The sequence below is a fragment of the Excalfactoria chinensis genome, chromosome Z, assembly GCF_039878825.1.
Source record: "Excalfactoria chinensis isolate bCotChi1 chromosome Z, bCotChi1.hap2, whole genome shotgun sequence".
Taxonomy (NCBI): Eukaryota; Metazoa; Chordata; class Aves; order Galliformes; family Phasianidae; genus Excalfactoria; species Excalfactoria chinensis.
The window spans coordinates 61,584,809-61,598,285 of NC_092857.1; the positions used below are offsets into that span (position 1 = coordinate 61,584,809).

Sequence of the window (13,477 nt, forward strand, 5' to 3'; positions counted from 1 at the left end):
CGCTACATACCTTTTGTCTCATAAGTAATGTAAGAAAGATCAATATAAAATGTACTCCGGTTCAGTTTTACTATGACTTATCGCTAGTGAGCTTTAAGATTCTGGTAGGTATCTCTGATTATTATTACAGGAGATTGATGTTTTGATGCTTTTTCAGGTATGGAGTCTGTCTACGTTTAATCTTCTGCACACTTTCATCAATGAGCATTCTCGACAGTCTCTGTTCAGAAACATTGGGACAGGAGTCATGCAAATCGAGACGGGACCAGCAAATCACATATTCTCCTGTGGTGCCGATGGAACAGTAAAGATGAGGATCTTGCCTGATAGATTCAGCCCGTTTAACGAAGTGTTAAAAAATGATGTGAAATTCCTGATGTAATATTTTTTTTCTCAGTGCAGTGTGTAACATTTACCTTCTGCCATCCCTGAAAATATTTTTCCTGAAACTAGTCAACAAAGCAGATGTACAATGATAGCCTGTGCCACAAAGATGCTTTTTTTTATTTCTTTTTTTTTTTTTATTTCACATATTTATTACTTAGATCTTTTAGTCACTTCAGATTCTGATTGTTGCCTAAAATATATGCAGGAGTCTGAGTTATCTGTTTATAATATAATTAAGATGTTTCTGAGGTGGTTTACTTTTTAGGTAGTTATGTTCCTGCCTGGAGTGTACCATCTGGACATAGTCTCTGTTCAACACCTGGCCTTCTTCTGAAAGTAGGTCCAGATGGGAACCTTAGATAATGTTATTCTCTCACTGTGGCAACCTTAGCTGTATCTCTACTTGTGTAGTTGGCCAACAATAAAAATTTGTATGTATGTGTGGGAAAAAAAGCAGTCTATTTTAGTAGATACTCCTGCTGTATCAGAAACTGGCCATGCAGATATAAATGTGAGCCACTGTCTCTCTCCATTCCTGGAATCCAGGCTGTTTACCTCCTTAACTCACTCGGTCTCTTTCCTATGATCTAGGGTATGAGAAACTGAAGAATGTTCTGTGACTTCTCTTCTGTTCCATAGCTTGACTGACTGCCATCAGGATGGCAGACTTAGCTTTTAAAAATGAAATATATTTTTAACCCTGAACACTCCCTTTACAAAAATAATGTACATATTAATGGATATCTTCCTATTTAAATGGTCAGGATTATTTGCGAAGCTTTAGTCTTGATGAAGAAGTACGGGAAGATAACAACTCTAGAATATTGCATTAGAATCTCCTCAAAGAATATTTATTTGCATGTCTGTAGAGGAAAAAACAAAAAAAAAATGCTAATTTATTTTCTACATTTTTTTCCAGTAACACTTTATTTAGCCCAAAGATACTCAGTTCATTCTTAGCACTTAACGTTTTTGTTCGTCTGCTTTTCATAAGTACTTTACTGAAGTTAAAAGGAAGAAATCAAGAGTAAAGTACTTTAATACTGTCACTCTTTGTATTGTACGTTTACATCTGGTTTAAAATGAAAGGAAAATATATTCAAAAGGATATGTCTTTTTTTTTTAATTATTATTGTTATTGTTTTTAATCTTTTTTTTCTTTTTCTTTTTTTTTTTTTTGCCAAAATATTAAACTGCGTAACTTAAAAGTGTTTGACCAAAATATTGATTCTGTATTTTGGTTTATTTTTCCTGGCCTGTTTCAGAACTTGAGCGTATGACGAAGATTTAATTTGTAAACTGGGTGTAAGGCTGGGTTACTTGAATGCCAGTGGTGTACTTTTTACTAAAAGATATTTTGTGACATAGAGAACCAAGATAGATACTAAATGTAAAATAAACTTGTCAGATTAGGAACCATGGGGATAAATAAAGCATAGTAGAAGTGAAGGGCTTGTAAAACGAACTTTGTAACGTTCTCAGGATGCTTTTATCTTAAAAATATAAAACCGTTTAAAAATATTTTGTAAATTGCATTAAGGTCATCTAAAATGTATGTTTCGCAAGTTGCAGTGGAAACACTATGAGGGTCTTTGTGCACATAACGTGAATTTTTGAGTTGTGCAATAAGAAAGAATGTGACTATTCCACCATGAAAAAACATTGTGACAGCATTTCAAACTGGTACAGCTTTCAGTGGCTCAGCTGTCATTGTTCTTCCACCACTCTTAGCTATAGATTAAAATCAAAATCGGTATTAAAACAGTTTAAGTACAGTGATGGACCAGAGAAGTGACTGATGAGAAGTGACACTGCCTTACTGAAGAGACTCGCCAACATGTGTCCTATCTGCTCAGTGATCCTAATAGTTTGCATTCCTAGGAAGACAAGGAAGACGGTGGGAGTTATCCTCAGCACACTCCTTCAGAGAAGCAACTGAAACCAACCTGGGCTTACAGCTGCTGATATACAGGCATTAATTTTATGCAACCACCGAACTAACAAAGTTATATTCAGAAAATGTGCAAAACAATGACAGCATTGTATAATGATGTCCCCGATGTTTCGTTCTTAAATATATCTGTGTATCTCTTCCATTAGGTTTAATATTTCATGTTCAGTTTATTGTATTGGTAATCACAAAAACAAACAAACAAAAACAACCTGTTTTTCCATCTGCAAACTGAGCAGATTTTATGTAGATGAAGCCAAGTCATACAGTGTTGCCATTTTTCTGAGTTGAGCTGCACTGTGAGTATCCTGGCAAACTTGTGCTTAGACCAGAAGAGTAAGGACTACGAGCAGGCGTTTTCAATGATGTTTGTAGTTACCATAAGCTACTCTTAAAACAATGTAAAATCATGATGTATTTGCACATACTTTCATAATATTTCCAGTAAATCCTGCAGAAACTCAACCTTCTAGAATTCCATGTTGCTGCTTCTTCCTTTACAAATCAGTTGAGCGCATGCATAATGTTAATTGATGTTTAACAATTGTAAGTCATTCTATTGATAGCTTTCTTGTAATAATGGAATCAAAATGAGTTTACTTCTGTTGTGACAAAAGGGACACTCTCAACTTCAGTCATTAGGAAAAATAATAATAATAATAATAATGGAGCTTCCATCTGATGCCTTAACAGCTTCCATTGATATCTGTCTTTTCAGCAATTAATGCTTACTCCCTATTGCTATGCAAGCTACTGAAAAGGTTAACATCGGCTGCCCAGGGGTCTGTGTATGAGGTAGCTGTATGCAGAAACTGAACTTTGCACTTCCCAAGTATTTGATCGCCTACAACTCTTGTGTCCAGACAAAATAACTTGGTTGACAATGTCCCTTTTAAATATCATAGCCTAGTAATTGTGGCTCATGTTGGTCCATGTAACAACACATGTCGCAGCCGGGTTTTCATTCTTGTCATGTTGATTCAGTTGCTTCAAACAAATTTGTGATACAAGTTCTTCGCTGTTACCGCAGTAACTTCAGAGAGTTAAACTCTGGCCATCTGGGTACTTAAACTGGCTTGCTGTGTGACTTGTAAAGCAGGCAATTCTCAGCTGATGTTGCAGAATGTTCATGGAGGGGTGAAGCGAGTGGAATAGACTTAGGTTTTGTACCACGCTGCTATGGCACAGGCTCAGTTTAGGTGTTCTGATGCGTTATAGAAACCTCGCTGCCACTTGCAGGAAATAAACTTTTGGGGATATTCTACGTGAGGTACCGTTCCCTTCCTCCTAAGGACACCCGTTGTTAGATTAGTTGCAATAGTTATGAAAAGAACTAATAATAAATGCAAACGTGATTACAAGGAAATAAGCTTGGAGACTGGATATGTTCTCCAAGATGATTTTTTTTTTCCCCTCAAATGTTTATTTTTACTAAAAGTAGCAAAAACAGCCTCTAATGGCGGGTTCAGCACACTGATCAAATACTTTATATAAATAAAGATAACTGATTTAACAAGTTTGTTGGTGTTTTATTCTGCTCCTGTTTTAACTGTAGAATCTGTATGGCTTTGATCTTCTTTCCTGTCGGTTTCCTGTGCCATTTATTGCCTCAGCTGCTCATGCTTTCACTTGAATTAGCTTCCTAATGTCTTCCTTTAAAATCCAGCTCATTACTCTGCTGAAGAACCTTTTCCTAACCTACCCTGACCAGCTCTGCCATCCCCATGCTGTCACTGGAGAACACAAGGCCTCCCCTCGGCCTCCTCAGGGCTAAACAAACCAAGGGACCTCAGCTGCTCCTCACATTTCTTGCTCTCTGGACCCTTCCCCATGTTCATAGCCCCTCTCCGGATGCTCTATAACAACAGCTCGTTAGCGCTGTCTGTAAACTTAATTGGTATAATTTCAAGTCCTTAGTAAGAGCAGGAAAAGAACCACGCTTTCCACCTTCCGACGTCTTCGACTGCCTGTTCCTGAGGTACTTACAAAGCGAGCAGCCCCGAAGGATCCCAACCCCGTATGAAGCACTTTCTCACGGTAACTCACCAACTACTTCCCCGCCCGCGGCTCCCCTCCCGGCCGGGCGGGGCGGAGGCACATAACGCCGCCCTTCCTGCCTCGCCCCGCGCCCCACGAGCGGGGCCATCTCCGCCGCTCCCGCACCGCCGGGGCTGTGCCGCTGCCGCCTCTTCCCACCGCAGCTCCTCGCTCCTGCGCACACAGTAAGTGCCGTCGTCCGGCTGGAAGAGTGGGACGGCGGCGGCCCGGCTGGGGTGCTGCTTGTGGTTGTGGTGGTGGTTGTGGTTGGGGGGGGGGGGGGGCAGGCTGGTCCGCGCCGCACTCGCCGCCGGGACGGGCCCGGGCAGCAGGCCGTCAGCGTGCGGAGCTGCCCGGCGCTCCTGGCAGCACAGCTGCGGGTCGCCGTCACAGCGGCGATGCGCTCGGTCCGGTCGGGTTTTGTGCCGGCGGTGCTGCAAGGCCCCTCCGAGCTGAGGAGTGCTGCTTCACGACGTAGGAGAAGGAGAGGGTCCAGAGGGATGGTGAAGGGGCTGGAGCACCTCCCCTCTGACAGAAAAGAAGGCTGCAGGGAGACCTCATTGCAGTCTTTCAGTGCCTAAAGGGAGCCTGCAAACAGGAGGGGAGTCAGCTCTTTGAAAAGGGTAGATCATGGTTGGTCAAGAGAAAATGGTTTTAAGTTGAAGGAGGGAAGATTTAGGTTGGATATCAGGGGAAGCTCTTTACTATGAGAGTGGTGAGGTGCTGGGACAGCTGCCCAGTGAGGCTGTGGTTGCCCCATCCCTGGAGGTGTTCAAGGCCCTGTTGGATGGGGCTCTGGGCAGCCTGGTCTGGTATGAAATGTGGAGGTTGGTGGCCCTGACTGTGGTGGTGGGAGTTGGAGCTTCGTGATCCTTGAGGTGCCTTCCAACCTGAGACTTTTAGTTGCCTTTCTTGCCTTGTGGTACTGCTGACATTGCTGCTGTGCGTTAATAGTGCAGGAAGGTCACCGCGTGTGCTTGCAAACCACATTTTTATCTTAAACAAGCATGTACTGAGTGTTAAATGAACACAATAGATAACCTTTCTATCCCTGTTGTGTTTAAAGAATAAGAATGAAGAGAAAAACCCTCCATAAGGGAATCAGCTGCTCAGATACCCCAAGAAGCAGTTGGCCCGTTCTTTGCTTCTTCCCAGGAGCCTGTTTCCCAAGCAATGGGAAGCACTGTCTGTCTATCAGATAAAATACACCAATGTGTGTTGGGACCAGGTAGAAAACCAAGTCCAGAGTGAAAGCTGGGAGAACTGGGAAGGTGAGTAGAAGTGGGAAGAAGGAAATTAAACGTTGAATATTCGTGTTCATTTGTATAATCTGGGAGGAAACTTAAATGTAAAATCACCAGAATAAAAGTTAGACTGTGGATCTTTAGGGGAGCACTAACTGCACAGGCTTGAAATGGAAGTCAGTTCACGTTTGCCTTGGTGACAGGAAGCTGCTCGCTTCCGTTGAATAGCAACCAGCATCATCTGACTGCAGCTACAGGCATCAGCGCATCGTGTGGCTTCTTCGGCCTGTTCTGAGTTGTCTTTGAATTCTTGGTGCTGGGTGAGGAAACAGTTATTGCTGCTTTGAACAACCGAGCACAGGATCGAGTGGTTGAGGAGCATCGGCCTCAGTCATCTTCTTGTTAGGCCAATGTGCGATGTCAGATTACCTCACGGTCCTTAAGCACGTACTGTGGCCCTGCCTGTTATTTTTGTACAAATAACAGAAGTGTCAAGGTACAAATGATAATCTCTAAGTGGTACCTGAGTAATAACAGCTACAGTTTGTGGTGAATTTTCTTCCAAGTAGCTTGTATTTACTTTTAAGTTTACCTCTAAACTGCTGCTTTTCTTTTCCTAGAATTTCCCTTGGGTTATTTTAAAGCAGTTCTTACACTGAGGCAGATCCAGAAAAAGGTGCTTAAGGGGATTTTGTCCAAGTTGCTCAGTGATATTTGTGGTGGTTTAGAATTGGGTATGTTCAGCTTCATCCACGTGGCCGGATGTGTTGTTTTCAGTGGTTCTCTTGGCACTGTAGTACTTTCTATCTGCTTCTGTGTGGTTAAGTTGATTTTATAGCTGTGTGTATAACAGAGATGAAGTTACAAGGCACTTGGACAGTTGTTCCTTCCTCCTTTTTTTCTTGCTGTTTTTTGTGTTTCCCCTGTCTACTTGGACCATTCGAACCAATTTATTTTCATCTACCCCAAGTGACAAGTTTCTCATCCTTTCTTCATTATGGTTTTGTCTATCAGGTTGATTGGAGCACAGGGAAAACACACAGCATAGACCAGAAGAGGCTGTGGTGATATAATTTCAACCATGCAGCACAGTTTAATAAATCCTAATACTCCCTGTTCTCTTTTGGAAGTTCCATTTAGGAAATGCTGTGCTCGAGGAGCTGGAGAGTAATGTAGGGACTTTGTTAGGATTGGAGTTCTCTTGGTTTTTCTTTCTGTTCTTGCAGCATTTCTCAAGTGTGATGCAGCAGAATGTCCAGTCCTCTTTACTTCAGGCTGGCTTTGCAATCAAAGCAAGCGGGCATGACTTCGGATTAGTTATGGTTTGTTTATTTGCCCTCGCCTCCAGCATCCTCCGATCACAAGACCCAAGGAGCCTTCTCTACTGTCGCCTACAAGCCAGTGCTCACACCAGCACTCCCTTTGTAGCTGGGCTTAATCTAAGATCTCATTTTATTTCCATTGATCAGGCTGAGTATTTGTAAGTCTTCTGAATGCTTTACTTTGAAGCCCAGTTTCTACAATAGGATCGACAGAATTTGCAACTCTTTTGACTTGCTTGAATGGTAATGACTTTGTCCGCATAAAATATGTGCTATGCGTTTTAAAGCTCAGTTTTAACGCCTCCTTCTTTCTTGCTCATGGAAGAACTCAGTAGGGACTGCAGTAGTTCTGTCCCACAGAGGTGAGGTTGATGTGTGGCTGTTCCTGGGAGTGCTGGGTGATAGTTTTGCAGCCAATTTGACATCTGAGTGAAAAGGGTCTGGCTCTGTCCTTTCACAGCAATGTATCTGGTTTGTTTAGTAGCCAACTCTGAGGCCCCAGATTCTAGATCTAGACCTAGATCTAGTAGCAGAGATCTTAATAGCGTGGTGATTTGTAATCATCTTGAACATTGAAGCTAAATGCAAGTGCCAATGAAGTTCAGGAAGTTAAATCCCAAAATAAAATCCACAGCGAATGGCAGCTACTTGACTTGCTGAAAACAGTGTAGGGCTGATCTTAGTTACAGAATTACCAGCACTTCTAACTGCTCTGTCTTTTGGAATGATGTGGTGATGGTGTTCGTGTCATGTGAGGCTTAATTAGTAGAAGATATTAAGTATTGAGATATTATTAGAAGATGGGCAGTGGAAGCCTTTCGCAAACCATACAGAGAGGAGAAATATAGATGGAGGATCAAGTGGGAGAGACAAGGCAGAGCTTATGTCAGGAGTCTGCTCAACTATCTGAACGGCCACACGTAAAGCTAGAAGAGGCATTTAGTTCCTTTGGCTGTGTAATTATGGCTGTTAGTACAGTGAGATATGCAATAACAGCTCAACAGCATTTTTTTTCTGCCCTGGAATACTGCATTATCTTTGTGACTAAAGCTGCCATCTAATATTTCAGCTTTTGACACAAACTGACTCCCATGCATTTGAGATGAAGGACAGATCTGCATGGGCAGGATGACAAGTAAAAGATTTCACTCTTGTTTTTTCTTTCCCTCCCTCGTGCTTCTCAGAAGATAGTAGAAGCAATTACGTAAGACGTGTGCAGTTCTTCTGAAGTGTTCTCTTGCTGCTGAACTCTCAGGTGGATTCAGAGTGAGTGTAACAAATTTGCACTGTGATTTTTTTCAACATAAAGTGGAGTTAGAAAACATCTCCATTGGCACAGCCTGCAGGGATCATTGTGTCTAAATCCTGACTAGACACAGGACCACAGAAAAACCAAACTGTACGTCTGAGAGCGCTGGCCAAATGCTTTTGCAATGCAGTGAGTTTCAGCATTGTGTAAACACGCTGAAGGGAAATTGAGGTATTTCCCTTTGTTAGACTTCTGTTTTCTTCTATTGCTGAGTAGCATTTAATATTAATGGTGATATGGATAAATGGCAGAATCCTTTAGTGTCCTGGATGATGAAACTGTATGATAAAGTAGATTTGTCCAGTGATGGTGCATATGATACTTCTGTATTTCCACGAGCTTCTTATCTCCTGCCTTATCTGCCACAGAATCTCCCCTCTTTTAGTTTAAGTTCATTCCCCCATATCCCAATGTTTGAACTGCTGAGAAATCTCTGTAATACAAGCTGTGAATTTGCATTGTGCTGATCTGCAGAGCACCGTGCTGATGAGGGGAAAAGAAAGCTTGCTGATTGCCACCAAATGCTTTCATGCAGTTTTACTGACAGTGTTTGTTGCATGAGCCATCATCAGTGTGGTGGTAGATAGCTGTGAGCTGCTTAGAACACCAGGAAGGTGACTGGGAAGAGATGAGGAGTGCTGGAGGTGAGCTTGGTGATACGTGCCAAAGTGTTGTGCATACTTCTGTTGCTTATCCCCATGCAGTGTTCTTTAACTTCACTGGGCTGGTTAGGGGAGAACATGGGCAAGCTGGAATATTTGTGAAAACATCTTTAGAAAACATTCTAGATGATGCTGGCATACAAAGGACACAAGATCTGGTTCTGACCATTAACAGCAATTTGAACTGAGCTGCCTATCTGATCTGGCATCTCTAAAACTTGATTTAAGTTTACTGAGATTTCTAATGGGCTCTGTGCAATTTTTTTTTTTTCTCCTCCTTTTTAAGAAGTTTTACAGTATTAGAGCATCATCGTTTGTAATTGCTTGCTCAGAATCTAAGAGCTGTACACCAATACACATTCAGTGGGACTTGAGCTGAAGATTCTGCTTTGTGAGAACTATGCGGTTCTGTGCATCACTCCAGGTTTTGGGTTCGGGTCATTGTAGCATAAAGTATTTTGAAATTCTTTGTTGAGTGTTTGAGTCCAGCTGAAGAGAAGTGTCACCCAACATATCTATAAAATCTGTCAGAACGTGAGACCTAAAACCGGAGTGTGCACTGCTGTGCTGTACACAGGAAATTGCATCACAAAAACAGCCTGATTTTTGCTCAAGCCCACAGGGTGGTATCTCGGTTACTGACCCTGGGTATTGTTAGAGTAGACTTTGAAATTTAAGTATAAAGTGATAATAAAACAATATGACCATAGAGCTGTCATAAAGCAGAGCTGTATTATCATAGAATTGCAGAACCTGTCCAGAGCCTTCTCTCCAGGCAGGCTGAAGCAGCCCAGCTCCCTCAGCCTTCCTTCATAGGAGGAGCACTGCAGTATAACACGGGGTTGTACCTCCTGTGTTCAGGTGGGTCATGAATATAGATCTTCAGAGGTCGCACTGTACAGCTGAGGGGCATAAGCACTTTTCCAGTGGCTGCTGCACAGATGGCATGAAGAGTGGTGAGACCACTGCTTGGGTTACTCACATAAATTTGGCTGTAGTTCCCTCAAAGGCAGCACTATTTTGCCTGGCTAATTTGGAAGCAGTTTGCTAAGGTGTTTAATGTTTCTGCAGGACACCAGTCAAAACAGCATGCTTACAGCTTTGTTATGCCTTACTGTGTTGTAATTAGGAATTTTGCACTGTGGAGTGAATGTCTCTTGCTGAAATCTGTATGTCCAGCTGTTAGGAACCTTCATAGTCAGTGCTGGGGAAGTGTATGTGCACTGTTTAACACTCATTTCACTATCCAACCATTTGATTAAAAGAAAGCAATAGGAGAACAATGTATTTCTCCAAAAATAGACATACAGAGCCCTATTACAGCCTGCTAGCATTTCCAGTTTTCAAAGCAAACTGTGACATTATCACTTCTTTACGTATGGCTGCAGAGTATCTTTGGCTTGACTCTGTCCCCAGTCCCCATCACCTGTATTTGGCATGGTGGTCCTTTGGAAGCAGGTGAAGATTGGGTCACAGAAATAGGTCTGCCTGAGGAGCATATTGCTCTACAGCATGGATTTGAGGATGTTTCCCTGGCTGGTAGATCTGTTTCTAGGTGTGTCACAACAGCATTGTTGTAGATGAAGGACTTCTCAGACCTGCCTGTGCAAGAGTCATTTCCCAGGTATGCCCAATCTGAGAGCCAGAGCATCCCTGCTGTCTGGTAACAGGTGGAAGCAGCTCTTGTTAGGAGAAACTGTAGATACTGTGACTATACCCTGGAAAGGAAGTAAAAGGTCTTGTTTTGTTTCAGCCCTGTATGTGTACATCACATGTTTACTCTGAGCCCTGAGTTTTGCAGTTCCTCTTGTTTCTGCACAGGACTTGTACAAAGCTTTTCATTCCCATACTCTTCTTCTCCACAAAAGCCCAGAGATGGCTGAAGAGTGCAACAGGAGAGCAGCCCAAGAGGACCCAGGAATCATCACAGAAGGAAAATGTCTCATCTTTGAGCACAGTGAATCTATTGACAGCAGAGGTGTGTGGGTGTGTGACTGCTGGAGGCTGTATAACTGGTTGTGTGATGCAGGGTAAGTGCCTTTATGGATGTCGAAGTGGAGACTGTCTTCAGTAGATCTAAACCAAGCTGGTGGGAGAAAACACTCTGAAATGTTAAGATTGTTTTAAGCAGTGTGAGTGAAAGAGCTGAGAAGTTTCTACTTGGAAAGCTTCCTTCTGCATTGTCAGGTAGAAGTACCTGCTTTCTGATGTGTTTTGCAGTCATTAGATGAGGAGCTTTCCGAAACAGTGTTTCAGTACAGTACAGTTTAAAACATAAAGCCACAGTGTTATAGACAGAAACATTTCTCAGACGAGTAAGTTTACTGCTTGATTGCATTCTGTGATTGTAGTTCTTTTTTTTCTTTACTCTGTGCTCCCAATTTTATCCTAGTGTAAGGAATTCCCTTCAGTTTAATCAGCATCCTAAAGTGTCCTTATCTTCTACTTAGAAATCCAAAGCTAATGTCATTTTGGTATATTTCTAATGTATGTAAGCACAGAGTGTTAACTCTAAGTCCCTTATTTCTAGGAACAGTGCTAAGCAGTACTGTATAGATTGTGTACTATTTCCAAAGCACGAGTGCCCAGCTCTTGGTCATTGTTGCAGTCAGACATCATCATAAACTTTTGATGTGACTGTGTGATTTTAGTGGTGATTTCTTAGGAGCCAGCTGTGTATAGCTCAGGCTGCATTTGCAGCAGTGGAATGTTGTGCAGGGGAGGGTGCAGTGCAGTGCTAACTCGTGCCTGCTGCACACACTTACTCAAATTGAATCCTATGTGTATTACATGTGACATGTACTTGCCCTCTTGGCAAGTAAAACACAGTGATTGATGACTACAAAGCGTATTCTATATGGAGCCTCAGACAATTCCTCTTCACCTGATGTGTCCCACATGAGCTAAGATGTTGGATTGCCCTTGTTCTGCAGATTAAAACAGCTGGAGCTTTCTGCTTAAGTTGCGTTCATAGCTTCTTTACCATGATGGAGAACATGCAGAGCAGTTATCTTGCATTTTCCAAGTTCCCATGTTCTTCTCTTAGATTACCTTGTATGCACAAGGTGTTGCTGCAAGCAGGGGCACCCCATCTGGTGAAAACACCTCTGCCCTTATCAGCCACAGAGCTCAGAGCCTTCAGCACTGTCAGACCTGCTTGGGCAGTGTGTGTAGGCTGAGAACTTGTTTTTCAGAGCTCGAATTATAGAAACCTGTAACCCTGCTGCCAAGTTATCTGTGTAGCCTAGAATGAGGTTCTACAGTAATTCAGAATAGCATCTAAATACCTTCTTCTGTTAATTTCAACATCTAATGCAAGATAAGCATGCTAGCCAGCCAATAAATAAATCTTACATAGAGTTCTTCAGATAGAAATCAGTTTTGGTTTCAGATGCATCAGGCCTTGCTAACATAAGCTGGTGGTAAAGATGATTTGTTGCAACACATTCCAGGAAGTGCCGATATTTGCTCTTGCAAAATATTTAATGTGTGTGTTGTAGGGACTATGGACACAGCACATCCCAAAGTGACTGCTGATGTGTTCCTTACTGGAGAGCGTGGAGTCAGGAGTCTGAGCTGTTAAGAAACTGCTACAGCCCACACATGTTAATACTGGTAGGAGCTTTCCCTGGCAAGAACCGAAACCGGCTCTTGTGCCGCAGTCATTTTCTTCCATTGTTTTTCATATTGAAACCAAAAAATAGGTGACTTCTCAAGCTTTTTTCCTGTAGGAAGAACTTCCACTTATGTCATTTGAACTTTGTTAAAATAATTTAAATGTTGCAAAAGTAGAAAGGTTTTTGTGACTTCTCTAAACAATGATTTTTTTTATTTTCAATAGGAGGGAAAGTTTAAGGAAATTTAATGTAAAGAGTGGCATTCCTGCTAATGTCACTGGTTTGGTGGTGACTCAAAGAAGAGGGGAGGTGGTTTGAAGAGGCCTGCCTCCTAAATCATCATTTCAGGACCTTGCTGTAGTGCACAGCTGTGCTTCATTTTTTGTTTAGGTTTCCTTTTAATTCCATGCAGATGCTTGCACACTCTGTGCATGTTCTAGTATCAGGGGCTTCTGATGTTTAAGCACTTTTTGTTTGTTTGTTTTGTGGCTGTTCTGCTCAACCCTTTTTTTTTTTCCAAATCAACCCATAAGATGAAATTACTCTTTCCATTATCTGCTGTTCAAACCCTGGCTGTATGTATCAGCTGAGGTATTCTGCAGTGGCTTTGCTTGTTTGTGAGAGTAAATATCCCAGACTCTTCTACCTGCTGCTGCTAGTGGATGGACACATCCCCCACTCAGTATTACTCTCTTTTTCTTTGGATTTTGTCTGATTTGAGTTCTGAGTAGAAAGGGGTAGTTGGTGTGCTTTTCAATGTGGATGTTTACACCCTTATATACACACATATATATGGCATATCAGTATATATATCTGTAGTGGTCCTTTGGCTTGTTGTCTTCTTGATTACCTTGCTGAAGTGAGTGCTCTGCAATTGAAGTGATGGTTCCAGAGTTGCTGCATCTGTCACCAGTGCTGCCAAGACAGATGCAGTGCAATGACAGCCAT

General features: G+C 42.2%; 2 protein-coding genes across 5 annotated transcripts in view; both read left to right on the forward strand.

Moving 5' to 3' along the window:
• DMXL1 (Dmx like 1) overlaps nucleotides 1-3,854 on the forward strand; it is a 69,890-nt gene extending 66,036 nt beyond the window's left edge. For all 3 annotated transcript variants that reach the window (XM_072360119.1, XM_072360120.1, XM_072360121.1), the window contains one exon: nucleotides 158-3,854. In XM_072360119.1, coding sequence (XP_072216220.1) covers nucleotides 158-382 — 225 coding nt within the window. In that variant the 3' untranslated portion in view covers nucleotides 383-3,854. The remainder of the gene's footprint in view (nucleotides 1-157) is intronic.
• A 593-nt stretch (nucleotides 3,855-4,447) lies between these two features.
• TNFAIP8 (TNF alpha induced protein 8) overlaps nucleotides 4,448-13,477 on the forward strand; it is a 42,150-nt gene continuing 33,120 nt past the window's right edge. Inside the window, exon 1 of one of the 2 annotated variants that reach the window (XM_072360126.1) lies at nucleotides 4,448-4,560. In XM_072360126.1, coding sequence (XP_072216227.1) covers nucleotide 4,560 — 1 coding nt within the window. In that variant the 5' untranslated portion in view covers nucleotides 4,448-4,559. Of the gene's footprint in view, nucleotides 4,561-10,893; nucleotides 10,943-13,477 lie in introns of those variants that run through there. The other variant, XM_072360125.1, reaches the window with a different exon arrangement.